The sequence below is a fragment of the Gymnodraco acuticeps genome, unplaced genomic scaffold (genome assembly GCF_902827175.1).
Source record: "Gymnodraco acuticeps unplaced genomic scaffold, fGymAcu1.1, whole genome shotgun sequence".
NCBI lineage: Eukaryota > Metazoa > Chordata > Actinopteri > Perciformes > Bathydraconidae > Gymnodraco > Gymnodraco acuticeps.
In genome coordinates, this window is record NW_022990772.1 from 483,071 (window position 1) to 503,883 (window position 20,813).

Consider the following 20,813-nt stretch of genomic DNA (forward strand, 5'->3'; position numbering starts at 1 on the left):
AACCTGGCAGGCAGCTTGAAGTACAACATTTGCCTGCTTGTTTTCCATAAAGTGCAGTCACTCTTAGCACACTTTTAACTGTTTCACAAAAAAGGGACTGTATTAACCTAAATCACAATGATTTTAAAGCTTTACACATCTTAAAGGGACTCAGCATTGTCTCACTGTTAGTGTGTCAGCAGCAAAGATGATCCTGAGGAAATGTCTTTGTTATGTCTCTTTTTTCTGTCTGTTTTACAGAGGGGAGGATTTTAGAGTGTGTTGCTGCAGGCCATCTAGCTAAGCAATAAAGTGTTCCACTCATGCAGACACAATGCTTGTCTTCTTTTATGCCATTGAGTTAATCTAAAACTTCCTCCAGTGTATCACTTGCTATCCATCGTGTAAGTGCAGCTGTATATGTTTTTTTTCTCTCCTATCATTGAGATTTGTGTGAAGACGGCTAACACATTCAGGAAGCACACAGTCCATCTGCTGGCTGTTCCTTAACATGCAAGTTGTAGTTGTTTCCTCAAGGTTTCTTCAATTTCCCCCCCATAACTGTGGAGTTTCTTTTGGAAGTGTTTCCTTGTCCGATGTGAGGGTCAAAGGACAGAGGGTGTCATTTCATAATCTGAATAAATCCACTGAGACAAATGTAAAGTGTGTGATATTGGGCTATATAAACTTTGATTGATTGATGCAAGTTGCAGAAAACCTAGCAGCTGCAGGGTTGCTTTTAACAATTAAAGCTTTTAAGATATGAATGAAATCAGTGCATTAGGTCTTGTCATGTAATCAGAAATTGAACTATAGCGTCTTGCCATTATTTTCTACTTGATGTGTCTAATTCATTTTTAGCATCTCTGCTGGGCTGAAGCATCAATTCTGGATTATAGGACCTCTGGAAAGCACCAATGACACCACCATAAACTCGAGAGGACTCATTGATCAGTCAGTCATTCTGAAAGTGCAGATAAGTACTGAGATCCATGACGCCTGTTCCAGATGTGTGATTGAGCAAGAGATGATTCCCTCATTACTGTGAAATGTGTTTCTCTGAGCTGCATTGTAAGAAATAAACAGCTCTCTGAGTTTGAGTCACTGAATGGAGCCAAACATGCAACTAATGAACAAATAACTCCCGCTGTATCCCAAAGCAACCCTATTCAACTCTACAGTCGGGAAGCATCCATAAACACTGCAAACAATGTGGGTCATCAGCTTGCATTCGATCTTCTAAAATAAATGGGCGGAAATTATTCTGGGCCACTCATTTGGTAGCAGCATATTCTGGCCTGGCAATTGAATGGCCCAACATACTCCCATTATCTCCAGGCTATGCTGAGATTTTAATAGCGGTTAAATTGACCTGTGAGTGAATGGACCTCTTGCCCTCAAATGCTTCCTAAAATAGATTGTGTGAAAGCAATGGCTGTTGTGGAGAGCTGTCACCGATCCTTTAGGCAAAGAAGATGCGTTCACCATGACCGCCTTCCTAGTGACTGTAGCCTGCACAAAGATAAAGCATGTCAGATGCAATTGCCATGCACACAGGGCCCATGACATCATTCTGTGCACAAGTGACCGCTAAGTAGTGTGAAGAGCGAGGGCAAAGGAGAGTAACTTGTGGAAGAGTACACAAACCCTGCACCCTATGCATGCTTTAAGCACACAGAGCAAAGCTAACATGGGCGATGATGTCAACTACATTCCCATAGAGGGACTATGGGAAAAACTGGGGTGCAGCAAGCAGTAGCCCCCTTTTCATCATACAGAGGGCAGAATGGCACGTTAATGACTATAAACATGAATGAATTAAAGAGATGCCAAACACAATAGCGGAATGAAATGATGGGCTGCATTGCCAATGATTTAGGTTTGATATTAATAATTGCAAAAAAAACTGTGACATTGGCCAAAATGTGTATTATCAAACTCAAGAATGTAATAATTGAACACAAACTATTATAATAACAAATTACGGGGGAATAGTATTGCCAAATACAAATATTAAATTATGGGAACTTCCGAAATACTAAAATAAAGGGCAAAATCATGGTCAAAGCCACTTTGTAGGGCTTTATAAATCCTTCTTTGAAAAAGGTTTACAGAGGTCGCCCTCTGTTGGTGATTATGAATCTTGCGTATACCTTCTGAACAGAAGCTCCCTTACAGTACTTCCACAAGTAAATGTATGCCAATCCTGGTTACCCTTTTTTCCCCAAGCTAAAGTTCCCATACACTCATGGCAAAAACAGACAAACCATATTGTGGCAAAACAGTTTGGCATAAACATTGTTGACCTAGGTCAGTTTTAAGAAATATCACTGTTCTTAAATTCAATTTAGACAACAACAACAATTGAAATACTGTATTTGTCCTTGGATACTGCAGCACAGTTTTAAACAAAAGGCACAACATTTATCACTACTTTGTTACCAGGACAGCTTCTATGGAATTCAATTCTAGTTATTGAATTCGTCTGTTTTGCTTCTTAAAAATTGCATGTTTGTGCAAGGAATTTACACAAAAATGTGTTTGATTTGTTTACCTTTGGTACAATCTTGCACAGCTGTTCCTAAAAATGCACAATTATTAACTTCACTACCACCACAAAGCTGCATTTCTGCATGTATGTGTGCCTGCTCGGGTACAAATGCAAGGTAAAAATCATAGGATAATATGTTGTCGATCTAAATTCCATTACTTTAATGCATAGTTTTGTGCTTTTTACAGGAAACTCAATTTAGCAATATTAATGCAGTTCTATTGCAGGATACAAGACTGCATTTTAGAGTATTTTTGACCAAATAATGAGTTAGTTATGATTATCCTGTATTATTCCTTAGATCTGTTACCCTATAGACTAAAGGCTTTGGCATGTCAACCACATTTAGATTATATGTCGTAATCATGGAGAAAAATCAACCCATGAATCTTTAAAGTGCGGATGAGGATGATGATGCTTTTTCTGGAACATCTCATATCACTTGCACTCTGTCTCTCACTGCACCAATGTATTCTTCCGCGCTATATGATTTGTAATCGTTTTTTTTTTTCAACCATCAAACGTATAACGCACGGTTCACAAACAATACCTTAAGCCCACATCCTATGAAATATTATTCTATTCATTCAAGGTTGAGATACATTTAGATGCCAATTTCCCAGTAATGGCGATGTTTGGATCTATTTTGTCTCAAAAACGAGTTCCACCCATAGCGCCATTTTATGTTCCATAGCAGCTTTGTTGTGAAGAGATGCCTGCTTGAGCCATAAAGCAACATCACTTTAATGCCCGTTACAAATATATATGTTAGGGATTGTAGCGAGATTAGTTATCACCAAGTTGAACTACTCTGTCCATGCAGGATCTTGACTGAACACTTGTAAGGAATATCAAAGATTAAGTTAGCTTCTTAGCTTGCCTGGCAACGTGTTAGCTTGTCGAAGCCGACAAAAGAAGACTGCTCATCGCACATTTTTACCTGAAACTGTAATCTACCAGGAGCCACGTTGACGACCACCGTGCAGGACACGAAGACCGAGGAGATGGCGACCTCAGTGGGAAACGTGGCCGACAGCACAGGTTGGTTGATTTTTAGTTAGCTCACGTTAATGTAGCAAGCTGTGAAAACGATATCTCGAGTTACAACGTTAGCTCCCATCGATCGAGCGGCTCGTATGCAGCTAACATTTAAAACAAATAATATAGGAATGTAATAGACTTTCACCATTACATACATTTGCGCCACATTAGTGAACATTATGACAAATGAAAATAAGGCCCAGTTCATGCCCTTTAATGACAAATAACTACTTCAGGGTCGTGCTACTTGGTAAGGTATGCTAGCACAACGATAGCTAACTAGCATCAATTTGTACCAAAGACAACTCCCATAGTTACGAGTGGCGATTTGACGACTACTGTCATGTGTATAAACGTTGCATCATTTTTGCTAACGATTCATAGGTATATATAACAATAACGTTGTCGTAAACGGTTTCGCACAACGATGTGGCTAAGTTAGCTTAGCATGTTTGCTAACCCCCATGACAGCAAGTTGCTGTCGTATTGTGTTTCCTACTGAGTGACTGGATGAAAATGGTTACCATTGTTAATACGTAACCACCGTTGGTTTTTATATCTGTACAAACTACATTAGCGAAACCACCGTTGGTTGTTATATCTGTACAAACTACATTAGCGGCATGACCACTGTTATAATGAGGGTCGTGCAGCTTCCTGCTGTTCTACTGGCTGTGCAGACATCACTGTTTGGCGCAAATGCCCAAGGTTAATGACTCCTTTTGCCTTATAATAACCCTAAAGGTTACCAATACAATGTGTCTTGTATCTGCTTGTGGTTCTTTACCACAAAACGCTGACTTGATTGTTGCATTATGACTGAATGCATTATGTAAAATAAACTATCCGTCCTTCTTGCATACAAGTATTATGATGTAATATTGTAAGTCGCTTTGGATAAAAGCGTCAGCTAAATGCAATGTAATGTAATTATGACGTAATAGATGGATGAGCCTGATCTAACGTTACTGCGATCTTTAATGCTCTGCCATTATAGCCTCAGATTGCAGGCGTGTGTATCCACTGTACACCAGGTGGCATATCTGACCCATTAGACTCCTCCACCCTTCTGAGAAACATACAGGATGTGGTTTAAGCCACACCCTGCAAACATTTACCTCGAATGGCACTGCACTGTAGGTCCATCTGACAGTTTCACCTGTTATGGCACACTGCTTTTTGATAGATATTTAAGGAAGAAGATAAGCACAACACGTTTTAAAAATGCAAACCATATACATGGGAAAGATGAATGCATACATAATACAAAATATGTCCATATATATTTACAACCCCAGATTTCCGCCATTTTAGGGCCTTATGGAATTGAAACATGACTTGACAGCTGTACAATCACGTTTCGATTAATCTTATGAAATGTTAAATCCATGGTGTTAATATCTTCTGTATTTACGTCAGTGTATCATTCCCTTCCCCGTTTATTTTTATTTTTTCACCTCATTCACTTATTTCTTTTGTGGAAATTGCCCTTTCTTTCTTATCAGTAAAACAAATTGGTTAGAGAAATAAGTGTACTAGTTTGAAGCGATTCACAAACTCAAATGTTTACACATTTAAACACAGTACTGTGTGTGTGTGTGTGTGTGTGTGTGTGTGTGTGTGTGTGTGTGTGTGTTGTGTGTGTGTGTGTGTGTGTGTGTGTGTGTGTGTGTGTGTGTGTGTGTGTGTGTGTGTGTGTGTGTGTGTGTGTGTGTGTGCTTGTGTGTGTGTGTGTGTGTGTGTGTGTGTGTGTGTGTGTGTGTGTGTGTGTGTGTGTGTGTGTGTGTGTGTGTGTGTGTGTGGTGTGTGTGTGTGTGTGTGTGTGTGTGTGTGTGTGTGTGTGTGTGTGTGTGTGTGTGTGTGTGTGTGTGTGTGTGTGTGGATGCATTTATGTTTTCTTAAATGGACACGCATTCATATTGTCTTCTGTATAATATGCGAGCTATGCAGTTCTAGGACAATCTTACATATTTTCATATATATATATAATAAAACAGTTATACTGTAACTGACTTTATTAAAACAAAAATATATATAATAACGACTCCAAGAATTGAAACCGGAATGTAAAATTCCCTATAATATGTCATGATTGCAAAACATGTTATCTGTACTACCTTTTAGTCCCCCTAAATGTATAGCAATATTTTTCCTTTAACAGCATAAGCTTCAAATTCTTTATTTGTAGTTTTCATTTGTCCTATTTAATTTCCTCCATCATGTCTAACATGTTGTTTTCCCCCCTCCTTGGGATGTGTTGGTGCTCCAGAACCGACAAAACGTATTCTTTCCTTCCAAGGGTTGGCTGAGCTGGCGCACCGGGAGTATCAGTCAGGGGACTTTGAGGCAGCCGAGCGCCACTGCATGCAGCTCTGGAGACAGGAGCCTGATAACACAGGCGTGCTGCTGCTCCTGTCCTCCATCCACTTCCAATGCCGAAGACTCGACAGGTGAGGTGTGGGGGGGCTGACTCAACGCACACTGACCATGTGGCGGGAAGGTGGCCGAGAATAATGGCTCCTCTCTCACTTTCAGTGCACACAGCTCTCCTAGCGAGTCAAATGCTACAACTGAGCAGCCTTCTGGAAATGCTGTTGCTCTGTATCAAGCTCACTCTTTCCCCTCATGATTCTAACACTGTTTTGGTGGTGGCCCTACCCTTACGTTGCAGGTGCTACGGTGAAGGTTTCGGGTCTTGAGATTTACAGGTTTTAAATGTTTAATCACTTTTCTAGCCTTTCAATTCGCACAACGCCAGCAGTATACTCAAGTGATTTCAATGTTGTGGACATACTACAGTGAAAATGCACTAAAATGAATCGGAAGCAACTGCAGACAACTCTGAAATGAATACTTTACCAAAGGATAACAGTTTGTTGAGTGGTCTTTCATTGTTTAATAAAATCTATATGCAACATTAGTTACTAACGCATGTAACTGCATCAAAGTGCAATAGGCACCACTTATCTTTATTTGGAGTATAATCCACACACAAATAAAGGATTCTCTATGAATGGACATTAAGGAAATGTCTGTCATGTACTAATGTTTTCAATATTTTAGGGATATTATTCTTGATATGCTGTTAATTTATTTTCCGGATAGTTTGCCGGAAAACAAGTTTCTCCTTCCACCTCGCTGCTGCCTCTGCACAAGGCATTGGGCCAACACTGCCAGCCACTGCCCTCAGGAATGTGACCGTTCTTCATCCATTTTTGCCCTACAGGTCTGCTCATTTCAGCACCTTGGCCATCAAACAGAATCCAATGTTGGCCGAGGCCTACTCCAACCTGGGGAACGTGTACAAGGAGCGTGGTCAGCTGCAGGAGGCCATAGAGCATTATCGCCATGCTCTCAGACTGAAACCAGATTTTATTGATGGATACATCAACTTGGCAGCAGCTCTGGTGGCCGCAGGGGACATGGAGGGAGCAGTGCAAGCTTATGTGTCCGCTCTACAGTACAACCCTGTAAGTGACAGGCCACTCGATGCAGTCATTAAAGGGTAACCTAACACTGCTGAAAAAGAGTCTGTTTCTCTTCTGACCACACCTATCACTGCTTAACATTGTGTGGTGTGGCTCGTAATGTCAATTCACAATAGAGTTGTCACAAAGTCCTGGAGCACATCTGTATTATACTGCAGCAAAGTGAAAAGTTAAACCACTTGAGGAAAGACAAGATTTTCACGGCGTGCTAAGTTGCTCTTTTTTTGGCAAAACATGTATCTGCCGTTTTTGTAGCAGAAGATTTGAATGTTTTCTTCTTTTTTCAGGACCTTTATTGTGTGCGCAGTGACTTGGGCAACTTGCTTAAAGCCCTTGGGCGTTTGGAAGAGGCAAAGGTATGTTACAGCGCGTTGGCATTTGTACATAAGTGTCGTTTGTATTTTTATTTATTTTTAAAGGTCCCTTTTTTAATATGGCCATAGATATTATTCCAGTTCACTTTTTTAAAGCCAAATCCAGTCCTTCCTCTTCACCCTCTGTCTAGTGAAGGACAGGACATGGTAGCATTGGCAGTAAGCTTCTCAAACCTAACTTACTAAAACCTCTAAAGGTATTGGACAGTTAGGAAAGACCTGTAGGAGGCAACCGTTTTTACACACATTTTCTGTTGATGACTTTTTAGGCAGCTTCATCTACTTTTTTTATATTATATTATCACTTTTGTCCCTACCCTATATCACTCTTAGTCCTGATGTCTTATACTTTACCCCGACCTTTTACCAGAGGTCAGCCCCTCCCCTTTCAGGAAGAAAGGCTGGCATTTCTAAAGTATGAATAATTTGATCTATTTTGTCATTTTTTTTAACCTCAGCCCATGCATTTTCATATAGATTTTGGAGGGAAAATGCTGGCTCGGTCTTTGAAGAATATATGAACTGATGAGAAGCTAGTTTATCAATGCAATGCAAAAGATAAGATGGTTCCACCCTAACCACTACACTCCAATGTCAAGCTTTTTCTCAGTTTGCTGTCAGTAAAGTTACTGGCAGTGTGGGTTTTTCCCCCCAGTGTTACACTTCCCCTCTGTCATATATAAGACTTCTGCTTGTATAAAAGGGCTCCCAGGGTGGGTGGGGATATGGAGTTGTCTCAGTGGTTACAGGCCATCTTATTTCGTGCTAGAGGGGGGTTAAGGAGTGGGGAGGAGCATAAGGGAGTTACAAGCTCCCCTGCTCTGTCGCTCCACCCCCCCGCGCGCTTGCTAAGGATTGGTGGAGTGTGCGCGCTGAGAGTTGCCTTCCTGACCGTTTAGCCATGCCCAGTCAGTGCTCAAGCACACATGCATTAATTCTCCTTTTGACTATGAAAATAATGACAATTGTACTCATCTGGCTATCTCTTCTGATATCCACTGCTGTTGAATTGTGCGGGGCTCAAATCTCAAGTGCCTTAAAATGGTTTAAGTGTTGTCAGGCAGACAGCTCAATATCTGCACTCCACCACCTGCGTCAGATGCTGGTTTAGAAAGACAGGAACGCGCAGCAACAGCGATGACTTCTTTATTTCAGAGCTTTGGAGGCTTCTAGATTCCAATAATTACACTACAGACCTTTTCCCCCATTGGCCAGGATTCAGGAAAGCAGGCCAGGACAAAGATTTGCAAATATTTCATGAAAATGCAAAAAAAAGGAGAGACGATGATTAATACTTCTTCCCTTTTGCTTCAAATATGTTATATTATTCCCAAATAAATGGGATCAGTTCATTTGGGCAAGATCAAGCCAGTAACTGCCCTCCTGTAGTTTAATGTGAAAGCCAAATTGATGGACAGCTGGAAATCTGACCTGACCTAAATTGTACTGATAAACTGGACATATAAAAGCCTTTCTTCCCTCCCCGTTACCCCAGGCATTTTTTTTTCTTTCTTTGAAATGAAACAGTCATTGCATGAATGAAAACAAAGTATAGGCTGTTTTAGGTTTGTTGTGATTTCAAATAACCTGTTTTGTTTCCATATACAAAAAAAAAAATGTATTGTTTAAAGACTCTTACTAACGATCCTGTTTTCTGATTTTGTCTCTTTTGGTTTTTCCACAACTGATATTGTTATTTAGAAGGTTTCAGGTGGGTGACACTATTCCTGCGTAGGTGCCTGGCGGAAAGGAACACTAGGGCAGCCTCAGTCCTCCTCTTCTTCCAGCCAGCTGCGGCCACCACTCTGACAAAGTCCAAAAATATGGTAACGGGTTTGTAACTGACAACAAAAGAAAAAAACCACCTCACTTCATGCTCCTCTGTCTTGTGGCTTCCTTTGAAGAGCAAAAGAAAGATGTAGCAAAACAAATTACAGTAAGCATTTCTTACAATATGCTATACTAATTACCCAGCTCTGTATTACTTAAAAAGAAACTAGGCTGTGGAAGCAATAATCGTGAAACAAGTAAGAACCCTCTAACTCTTACATGTTGTTTATTTTTCCTATTTTGTTTTGTTTTTTCCTTCTTTATTTGGAGTTGCAGCGTTCTGATGATGCAGATAGTGCGCTGTGAGTCTGCAGTAGCGCAGGGGCCGCGCAGCGATATCCTCCAAGCCACAAAACGGCGGAAAGCGCCAGCCTGCGACCCAAAACCCCCCTACTCCCTTTGGCCTGTTGGTTGCGGACCTCTCCCCACTCCAAACCAGCCTCGCTCCCGAATGCCCCTAAATCTCAGACATTTCTGGCTTAAAAAAAACAAAACGTTTTTACTAATTCAATCAAAAATGACTTCAAATTGCTCCCCTGCTTCAGCCACTGGTTGACCCCCCCCCCCCTTTCATTCTGAGATGCTCTATGGGTGCTGAGTGCGTGTGCCAGTCTGGTCAGGTGTTCTGCAAGGGGTTGTTGGTCTGTAGCTGGTCATCAGCTAGTGCGGCAGCGAAATGACCATGCAATGTCACGCAAACGGCTTTATATGGTGCATTGTGGTGGCGGTGGCAATAGACACACACCACGCGCTCGCGTTTGTTGCGCTCGCATTACAGGAACCATCACTCGCACGAACTGTCCAGCATCCCAGGTTGTAAGATATCATGCCCACATGAAATATGCAACATTTATGCAGATCATTTTGATATTTATCGCTATGGGTTATAACTAATCAGCCTTGATTGTATTAGGGGGACAGCAAAAGGATGTGGGGGGGCTACTACATCTGCTTAGTATGTGGCCATAACTGAAGTATGCGGGCATACGTGTGGGTGTTGGTTGGATCCGCGCAGCGTAGGAAAAAGCAATGCAGCTTAGCGCGGCAGATTTCAGCGCAAGCGAGCCCATGCTGCAGACTCACTTTTTGCCATGATGGAGAATGGTCACTAATTTTGCTTTCTCTGCCCTTTTTGTTTTTTCTTACTTTTATTCTCAATCTTCTATTCGTTTTTATTTTACAATCCCTTGTCCTCCCCTCTACGCTCTATACCTCTTCCCTTCTACCTCTTCTCCTCCTGTCCTATGGTTTTTTCATTATTATTCCAATGAAGGCATGTTACCTGAAAGCTATTGAGACTCAGCCCAACTTTGCAGTGGCTTGGAGCAACCTGGGCTGTGTGTTCAATGCCCAAGGAGAGATATGGCTGGCCATACATCATTTTGAAAAGGTCAATATCATAACATTTTGTATCAGTATTCAATCCTACCTTCTGTCTTTGTATATTTCTGTGTTGTCCCATGTTTCTAAGATTGCTTTTTATTTTAGGCAGTGACTCTGGACCCAAATTTCCTTGATGCATACATCAATTTAGGAAATGTTTTGAAGGAAGCCCGCATCTTTGACAGGTGAGTCTAAAAATAAAAATCTTAACATAGTAGATGGTATGATACCCTGTGTGGAACTTAAAATCATTGACGAACTATGTCAGCTCTCTTACCTCTTTGTCCGTGATCCTATGTTTAGCAAACAGTACTTGAGGCAGAGCTGCCATCATGTTGTTGTTTTATACAGCAATACATTTAACAATCCAATAATTCCAACGTTGTTTAAATGTGTGAACACCTATAAACAATTCAACTTTGTAAGAAGTTTTACAAGAAGTTATTAAAAGACATAACTTCTAATTTTGGTATTTCTAATTCCAGCAAAAGAGATCTTTAGCTTAACTTGTATCTGCATATTGTGTTTCCAGAGCTGTGGCTGGTTACCTAAGAGCCCTGAGTCTCAGCCCCAACCATGCAGTAGTGCATGGTAACCTGGCCTGTGTCTACTACGAGCAAGGCCTCATTGACCTGGCTATTGACACTTACCGTCGTGCTATTGAACTTCAGCCCCACTTCCCCGATGCCTACTGCAATTTGGCAAATGCCCTGAAGGAGAAAGGCAATGTAAGAGAGCGCTTTGTGTTTCCACTGTCAACACAATCTGAAATGTTGAGATTTCGAAAGGTTGTAATAAAATGAAAGTGAAATGTGTTTAACTTTTTACAATGCCAATGTGTTTCCAGGTGTCTGAAGCAGAAGAGTGCTACAACACAGCCTTGCGTTTGTGTCCAACCCATGCAGACTCTCTTAACAACTTGGCCAATATCAAGCGTGAGCAGGGCAACATTGAGGATGCAGTTCAGCTCTATAGAAAAGCACTAGAGGTAAGTTAACAGTTAACTCCTCTGGTGTGAAAGGTTCAACAAGACCTCTTGCCTTTTGGTAAACCTTTTTGCTTTTTCATCAGGTGTTCCCAGAGTTCGCTGCAGCTCACTCTAACCTTGCCAGTGTCCTGCAGCAGCAAGGCAAACTCCAGGAGGCCCTCATGCACTACAAGGAGGCCATCAGGTTTGTACATCTATAATTGTCTTTTCAAAAGTAAATGGTCCTAAATCAACATTAGACATGATGGAGTTGTTTATACAAGTGTTGAATGCAATTATTTGTTTGGTTTTAGGATCAGCCCCACATTTGCTGATGCCTACTCAAACATGGGCAATACACTAAAGGAGATGCAGGATGTCCAGGGAGCGCTGCAATGCTACACCCGGGCCATCCAGATCAACCCGGCCTTCGCTGATGCTCACAGTAACTTGGCCTCTATTCACAAGGTAGGAATGGCTTTAACTCCTTACCGTTTTCATTTATGATGATTGATTGTTTAGAATTCGCTTTAGGGCTTTACCCGGTTGACCCAAAATATCCATCAGCAATGTAATTTCAATTGTTTTCTCTCAATAATGCTAATGTTTTTGTTTGTACTTTTCTGTTCCAACAGTTGGAATTAGTCTAAAACAGTGTACAAATGAATGGTTCAATGCTTGTTTCATTTATATATGCACGATTGTACTTTATTTATGATATCCTGTTTTAAATGGATGAGAATGAGTCTCTTGTTAGGGAAGGGAGAAATCATTATTACTGTCTTCATACAACATTCAATTGATATACATGAATATACTGTATGTGCCGTGTATGTGGTATAATGGATTGCCGTTTTTGGTTTTGTAACTTTGTACATTTTGATCTTATATTTATTTATTTATTTCTCCTGACTAGGATTCTGGAAACATCCCAGAGGCCATTTCATCTTACCGCACAGCGTTGAAACTGAAGCCGGACTTCCCTGATGCATACTGCAACTTGGCACATTGCCTGCAGGTTGGTATATGCCAACAGCTTCTTCAAATATATAAAACGCAAGCCAACGTTAAATTAGAAGCTCATGTTCTAACTTCTCTTCCTCCTGTCACTCCCAGATTGTGTGTGACTGGACGGACTACGACGAGCGTATGAAGAAGCTCGTTAGCATCGTGGCCGACCAGCTGGATAAGAACCGCTTGCCGTCAGTGCACCCCCACCACAGCATGCTGTACCCACTCTCTCACGGCTTCCGCAAGGCCATCGCTGAACGCCACGGAAACCTTTGCCTGGACAAGGTACACGCACTGATCAAAGCAAGTAAACTTTAATTCCTTTTGGGGGGCGGGATGGGTGGCTGGTGATGGCAGTGGCTGTCTGCAGGGATATGGGGAAGGTAAGGGATGGATGGGCAAGTTACTGGATGTATTTGTAGAAAAATACGTGAAAGGTGTTAGTGAATAGGTGGCTTGCCGGGCTGGGGTTATTGAGTTGGTTCGATTTTGGATGAATATGTGGTTCAGCTTAAGTCCACCATTGCTACATTCGGTGCAGCTCAGTCAAACTAGAATTGGCTATCCTGCTGAGGGTGTATTCTTACACTATTGCTAATTCCACAGATCAACGCTCTGCACAAACCTGCTTTCGAGCATCCGAAGGATCTGAAGACCAGCGGCGGCCGTCTGCGTGTGGGATACGTCAGCTCTGACTTTGGCAACCACCCCACTTCCCATCTGATGCAGTCCATCCCTGGCATGCACAACCCTGATAAATTTGAGGTTGGTGAACCTTGTTTATTTCAAGAAATTACAAACCTGACCATTAAATTGCATATTCCAAATGTAATGTCTTAACAATCACCAGAGGCCCCACAATACAATATCATCAAGATACTTTAGAAACTGTACAATATTATTACAGTTTTTAACATTTTGAGATATGCTGAGGATTGCAATAATATACATTTCAATTTATCTTGTTCTCCAACTGCAAATTAGCCAGTTGTCAAAAGAAATGTTTCCTACTTTGAATAACCAACTGGACAAAAATAGTGCAATATCTATGATTTATAGTACAAGAGTTGGCTATATATTCTCTAGGGATATTCCGATCGCCAATTTTGGGACCGATCGCCGGAATCAGTATCGGCCGATCCGATCGAGTGGGCGGGGCCTATGGGGATCTTCCATTTAAAGTGATGTTTAAAACTCAGTTAATGGGGCTCATTCACTGGAGCTTCCACAAACAACAACCAACATAATTATTACATTCAAAGGAAGTACATTATTCAAGTTTACATTAACTTTGGATAATAACACAGGAGACATGAGCGGAAGCGCTCTCTTTTCCTCTCTCCCCCTCTCTCTCTCTCCTGACAGCCTGTCAGTATCGTCTCATGCAGCTCACTGATCCAGTAATGAGTGACCCGACAGTGAAGAATAAATATATTTATAACTAGTTTAGCTTGTTCCAGAGGTAGATCAAATAGTTAAGTGTGTTAGGTCTAACTCTTGAGTGTGTGTGCTGCTCCGCTCATCGGTCCGTCACAGCGGGCGGAGCTGCAGGATTTCTGCTTCACACACGTTGCATACCGCTATTTTATTGTCATTTTCGGACACCTTAAAATACTGCCAGACTGGTGAAGCCATTTTGGCGAGCTTGTTTTGCCGCACACAGAGAAAAGTGTCATGTATTTTACGTCATATGATCGGCTCTCCCGATCGGCCTTTATGGAGAGCACCGATCGATCGTCAGAGAGTGAATATCGATCGATCGGAGCATCCCTACTATTCTCTATTGGTTTATTTTCAATGTACAGACTTACCAAGAGGGGTTACCAGGGTTGTAGTTTTTTATGTTGATGTTAACTTTCTTTTTTAATTTCCCCTCAAGGTGTTCTGCTATGGGCTCAGCCCCGATGACAGCACCAACTTCCGTGTGAAAGTGGTAGCAGAGGCTCATCATTTCACAGACCTCTCACAGGTAATTCTATAATCTATAGAGGCCTCTTTTAACTTGAACTATGCGATTATTTCTTTTCTTTTGTGATGACAAAGTCAAACCAATTTCCCTGAAACTGTTACCTCTTTCCTGCAGATTCCTTGCAATGGCAAGGCAGCTGATCGAATTCACCAGGATGGAGTCCACATTCTGGTCAACATGAACGGATACACCAAGGGAGCCCGAAATGAGCTGTTTGCCCTCCGCCCTGCCCCTATTCAGGTGAGCATAATATGATTTCTGATGACATGGAGTTGTATTTGAAGGTAAAAAAACGGCATCTTCATCGTCATTTTATTGTGATCTCTTAAGACTATGTGGCTGGGTTATCCTGGAACCAGTGGGGCACCCTTCATGGACTACATCATCTCTGACAAGGAGACGTCACCCTTGGAGGTGGCTGAGCAGTACTCTGAGAAACTGGCCTACATGCCACATACCTTCTTCATCGGAGACCACGCCAACATGTTCCCTCACCTCAAGGTTTGTCCATCTTCACTTTTCTGCTTCTTACTTCAGTGATCAATGTGTCAAACACTATAAAATATAATCAGGGTGCTTTTAACATCGGTTTTATTTTTTCTACTCACAGAAAAAGGCTGTGATTGATTTTAAATCTAACGGCCACATCTTTGACAACCGCATTGTTCTCAATGGTATTGATCTGAAGGCCTACTTGGACAGTCTGCCAGATGTGAAGGTGATAAAGGTGAGTGAAGAGAATTAACTGAAAAACCAAGTTGTTTTCCTGTGTTAAAAAAAAACATGCCAATATTAACCTTGTGGTGAAAAATGTCATTATTTAATGATTTGCCATCAAGGATTTCAGTTGAAACTGTTCTGTTGATGTTCTCCAGATGAAGTGTGACAACAACCAGGAACCTGCTGGGGAGATAAATGGACAGCTGTCCATGCCCGTCATCCCCATGAACACAGCAGCTGAAGCTATCATCAATATGATCAACCAAGGCCAGATCCAGGTCACAATCAATGGATTCACTGTCAGCAACGGCCTGGCCACCACACAGGTATGTCAAAACGCATCGGTGTTAATGTAAATCTTGAGGGGTATAGCATTGTTTTAAAACAATAAAAAAACTAAAGCAATGCAAGAGCAGCCACTTAATTAAGCGTCCTGCTTTCCAGATCTTTTCAACAGCTGAGGTTGTAGTCTCTGACACTGTTCACATGCGCCGTGTTATGCATGCACCTCGCGGGAGCGTGCACAGCGTAAAGCCAAAACAGACATTTCAATGATTTGTACGGCACAGTTAGGTTTGGAAACAGTATGATTTCCTTTTTGGAGGGCATGCATAACACGGCATAACACCGGAGCCTCGCTGCGGGGAAACTTTGGCGCTGTTCCGAGTTTGTTCTAATCTGTCAAAATGACGGACTGCTTTCAGATTTGTCCGTCATCGTTAAAAAAAATCCCAAAATATTCGGTTAACGCGACCTCTGGTCTCAAGGCTACTTAATATTTAAAAACCTATTAATGTGTCATACCCATTTAACGGGAAGAAACTCAGCTAACTGACAATACGAACCATATTTGCCGAAACAAAACACAAGTCTCACAAGAAGCGTCTAAATGAGCCCTGAGCGAAAAAATGCTGAAGCATTTAGCACAGAACTCAAGGTAAAAGTACCTTTATTACTTATCGTAACTGCACATACAAGATATCCGATTAAAGCTGATATTCCACAGATTTGACAGGTATTAGTATCATCACTGAGCGATCAGAACTCGCGACAGGGGAAGCAAAAACAGACGTAGCTTTACGGAGCATTCACGGGAGATCGTCTCACCTTAGCTGTTATTCTGATCAAAAGTTGTGTTCAATGGCATTAAAACCATAAAAACGCTGCTGAAGGTTAATCCAATGGTTAGTCCAATGTGTCTTTCACTTTGAAATGATTACTGATAATCCATCTTCATATTTATGTCAATAACGGATATTTCATATTGGCTGCTACGACAGTGTATGACAGCTCACGGTTTTGGGCATTCTGGCTACGCATCACTCATTTACCAATGGGTAATGTTTAGATGGATTTAAGGAACTTCCCCTCGATTCTATTGGCTCTAACGGTTAAAAAGAGCTTTCAATCATCAAAATCGAACGAGGGGGGCCAGAGATATGGAAAATGCACCCAAATGACCCCAGAAGTGTTTTTTTTTCTCTTCTAAACCTCTCTAAAAAGGTCAAACTTCACTTGTTTTGCATCAATCTTGATACAGGGTACTTATTATATGTTATAGTTTGGATTTCTAAAGCTTTTAGTCTACCGTCCCATCATTCAAGGGTGGTTTTCACTAAGTAATTATTTTTGGACGGACACTAATTTACATTTTTTTACTGTGTTCAATCTGAATTTACTTTAAAATAAAAACATCTATATTGATTCTGACTTCTCTACATCCAACTCACAGATTTATCATTGCTTTGAGAAAAAAGATTATTAATTTACCCCTTTTTAGAAGTGAAAATATAGTCAATTGTTCTGGGAATGTCATTTTCGAGCCTGAGTAGTGATCATTTCGTTGACTAAAACTATGACGAAATATGTTCGTCAACAACCTTTTTTTCCATGACGAAAACGAGACGATGACGAGACGGCACCGACGGCAGTAAACAATAACTGTAACGAAATCATCATGCAATATCGTTGACGAAAAGTGACGAGACGAAAATGTAGTTCACTAAATAAAAACTATGCCAAAATCTCTCTTTACTTTCGTTGACGAAATATTATCAAAGATAACGTTACATCTCTGATAGTCAGTTTTTCTCCCAGCAGTTCCATTTCCGGCGCTGCGGCTGGGCAGCAGCTGTGTGTCTGTGGTGCGCGCGGCGGTAGATTTGAATTACACCGGGCAGTGGCAAAATATGAACTGTCAGGAAGACTCGGGTCTAACTCATGGTCTAACTAACCTTATTTAACAGAAAATAAAATGGCAACAACAGGGCTTGGGAGCAGTGGTCGCACTCGCGTTAACCGAATACCCCCCCGTCAGCGCGAGTGAGTGATAAATTGTGCACTCGACGGGTAATAATGGATTATGACGGAAATTTTACAATCCTGTCCGTCAAAATGACTGACAACGAAAAAGTCTAACGCCAGCACTGCTTGGGAGAAAGAAACAATGTGATATTTGGGCCCTTTTTCGCTACAATGAGGCGGAGAAAAAAAGCAAATGCATTGTTTCATCAGAAGGGAAGCAATGTGGCCATAACACAGGTAAACACAGGTAAACACACCACAAACCTGACCAGATACTCTCTGCAAAGCTTCTTAATCATTCAACCTGTGTTTTTCATCAAATAAGGACAAGATATAATCTTATTGTGAAATACGTTTGACTAAAATGACAAATTATTGGTTTTGGCTAGACCAGTTTGACTGAAATGTTCTATATAATCTGATGACTAAAAAAGACTCATTTTTTCATTGACAAAAAGTAGACTAAAATGCTCAGACTTTTAGTCGACTAAAACTTGACTAAATAAAAACAGGATGAAGGTGACTAAATATGACTAAAACTAAAAAGGAAATTTAACACAGGACTAAGACTAAAACTAAATAAAAAAAATAGCTGACGAAATTCACACTAAGCCTGAGGCCTGAAAAACAGGCTCAGGGATTAACAGGTTAAAGGTATGATGTCTTTATGGAAGTACAGAACAGTTGGTGAGGGAAATGGTGGCATTGTGAAATGAACGATACTGTATTGGCTTTCCAAACAGCATATTGTCATCAGTAGGCCTATTACCAAGTGGCACACTTGACAATTATTTGCAATAAAAGCATTTAAGCTCCTCAATGCTCTAAAATACCGTTTTGTTCCCCTTTTGTAGATCAACAACAAAGCTGCCACTGGGGAGGAGGTGCCGCGCACAATCGTTGTGACAACCCGCTCACAGTATGGTCTCCCAGAGGACTCCATCGTCTACTGCAACTTCAACCAGCTCTACAAGATCGATCCCCCTACTCTCCAGATGTGGGCTAACGTAAGTTGGATATACTTGGTTATAGCAACTGCTTTAAAGTGTTCCTTTAAAGCTCTTGAAGTGTTTAAGATCTGCTTTTAAACTCCTCACTCCCTGCAGATCCTGAAGCGTGTGAGCAACAGTGTGCTGTGGCTTCTTCGCTTCCCTGCTGTCGGCGAGCCCAACATCCAGCAGTACGCCCAGAACATGGGTCTGCCTTCCTCTCGCATCATCTTCTCTCCTGTGGCCCCCAAAGAGGAACATGTGAGAAGGGGCCAGCTGGCTGATGTGTGCCTGGACACTCCTCTGTGCAACGGTCACACCACAGGCATGGACGTTCTCTGGGCTGGAACACCCATGGTCACCATGCCAGGTGAGGACTAGAGGGCACCATTGGCCTCAAACGACTGCAACCATTGGCTGTTAATTGAATATGTATTGAATATGAACAATTTTTTTTGTATATTTAACTAGTAGTCCTGCAAAGATTTTTTGATATTTGCCAGCTATTACATTGATCGCCCTGTATTTTAAAAGTCCTTTTTTAAGAAAAAAAAACACTTGATTCCAGCTTATTAAATGTGAATATTTTCCCAAAAAACTATGTAAATCATCTTGGCCTTTATGAAAAACGTATCAATGTTTTTTGCCATTTTCTGACATTTTATAGCTTTGACAGCAACAACTTGCAGAGGAATCGTGGACATTTCATATAGTCGAATAACTGCTTATTGGAAAACACATTTTAAGTGCAGGCTGATTTTAAATGGTAAACCTTCTTTGTGTAGGTGAGACCCTTGCCTCCCGTGTGGCTGCCTCACAGCTCAGCTGCCTGGGCTGCCCTGAGCTCATAGCCCACAGTCGCCAGGAGTATGAGGACATAGCAGTGAAACTCGGCTCTGACATGGAATAGTAAGTAGCAGTTCAATCTGTTCTTTTAAAAAAAACATTGTTTTTAATAATCTGAAAACTGACAAGTAATCGTTTCCTCTTTCAGCCTGAAGATGGTCAGAGCTCGTGTCTGGAAGCAGCGAATCTGCAGCCCTCTTTTCAACACCAAGCAGTACACAATGGACCTGGAGAAGCTTTATCTTCAGATGTGGGAGCACCATAGCAATGGCAAAAAGCCAGAACCCCTGGTCAAAATCCATTCAGTAGAGACCAGTGAAAATGCCTAAACTGGAAGCATGCCGATTTATTTTTCCTTGTACCCATACCATGTCCAGGCCTCCATGTTTTTTTGTTTTTTTTAAAAAACCATTGTCTGCACCCTTGTTTGGAATGGTCAGTGTCCACTCCTGCCCTCTCCCTCAATGATTGTCTCCAGCGCTTTCATTCACTTTTAATGGGACTCTTCTTTGTAAAGGAGCCCAAAGATGTACAAATGTTTTCCCCATCACATCCGTTGTTACATCACACATCTGCATTTCCTGAGCCAGATGCAGCCTGAGACTTTTAGGCACCTCTTCTGAGACTCTTGTCCTAAAACACAGTATATTTGATGAGCATGAGGATTGTGAATGCCCTGCTACCCCTCCAGTCCTTGGATCAGTGGATTTGTGTTCTGTCGGTGTGAGTACAGGACTAACTGCAGCTTGTGGAGAGAATGCCCAGCCGTCATTACTTGTTGATCTATTTATAAATGGATTAAGATTGTTGTGTTTTTAAAAGGATAATGTTGCCCCATGGAAATTGTAACTCTGACTTTAACATGCAATCGTAAAACTTAGATTGCAACTGCTCTTCAGTTTGTATAAAGCTGTTATTAAATTACTGCATTGAATATATGTGCTAGTTTTTAAGGAATATTGTCTTGACAGACACTTTACCCCCCCCCCACACACACACAAAATGCCAACTTTTATTCATTTTGTCAAAGAATATGTTCAGTGGCTGTGCTGTTTGATGTCACAATATGTTTAAGAAGATTGAACACAGATGGTCAAAGGCGCTTCAGCTCATTGGAAAGGCCCTAAATGTCAGTTTAGATGTCAGAGTTGTTCACAAATTGATTTTTTTTTTTTTAACTCAAACCAGGAACGGCATAGGTAAGTATTTTCTAAGGGGTTTTTGTATTGTCCGTTACTGTATGCTGTCAATGATGCCGCGAGGTTCTAAATATAATACGAAAAATAAAGAGATGGCAAAACTCTGTACTGTCTGTTGTACTCACTTGGTTGTATTTATTGGAATAAACAATGACAAGTAAA

The 20,813-nt window shown here is 41.3% G+C and overlaps 1 protein-coding gene across 8 annotated transcripts; it reads left to right on the plus strand.

Moving 5' to 3' along the window:
* The first annotated feature begins 3,205 nt into the window (after positions 1–3,205).
* Positions 3,206–20,813, plus strand: ogt.1 (O-linked N-acetylglucosamine (GlcNAc) transferase, tandem duplicate 1). 8 transcript variants are annotated; one of them, XM_034232562.1, is made up of 23 exons: positions 3,217–3,371; positions 3,491–3,571; positions 5,841–6,021; positions 6,798–7,041; positions 7,347–7,415; positions 10,537–10,653; positions 10,752–10,831; positions 11,179–11,374; positions 11,494–11,634; positions 11,718–11,818; positions 11,928–12,081; positions 12,530–12,631; positions 12,730–12,927; positions 13,231–13,389; positions 14,504–14,593; positions 14,708–14,833; positions 14,924–15,094; positions 15,204–15,320; positions 15,469–15,639; positions 18,472–18,624; positions 18,724–18,976; positions 19,392–19,515; positions 19,601–20,813. In XM_034232562.1, the coding sequence occupies exons 2-23, from the start codon at positions 3,535–3,537 to the stop codon at positions 19,779–19,781; spliced, it is 3,165 nt and encodes a 1,054-aa protein (XP_034088453.1). In that variant the 5' UTR covers positions 3,217–3,371; positions 3,491–3,534; the 3' UTR covers positions 19,782–20,813. The 8 variants fall into 8 exon arrangements, with proteins under 8 accessions (XP_034088451.1, XP_034088454.1, XP_034088455.1 ...); XM_034232565.1 differs by having other exon boundaries at positions 5,871–6,021; XM_034232560.1 differs by having other exon boundaries at positions 3,206–3,571.

Bases quoted from the DNA above. Each gene is read 5' to 3' on its own strand.
- ogt.1 (XM_034232560.1), top strand. From the start codon at position 3,535: ATGGCGACCTCAGTGGGAAACGTGGCCGACAGCACAG. The intron at 12,928-13,230 runs GCAAGTAAACTT...CTAATTCCACAG, and splicing joins AGGTACACGCACTGATCAAA to ATCAACGCTCTGCACAAACC. The intron at 13,390-14,503 runs GTTGGTGAACCT...TTTCCCCTCAAG, and splicing joins ACAACCCTGATAAATTTGAG to GTGTTCTGCTATGGGCTCAG.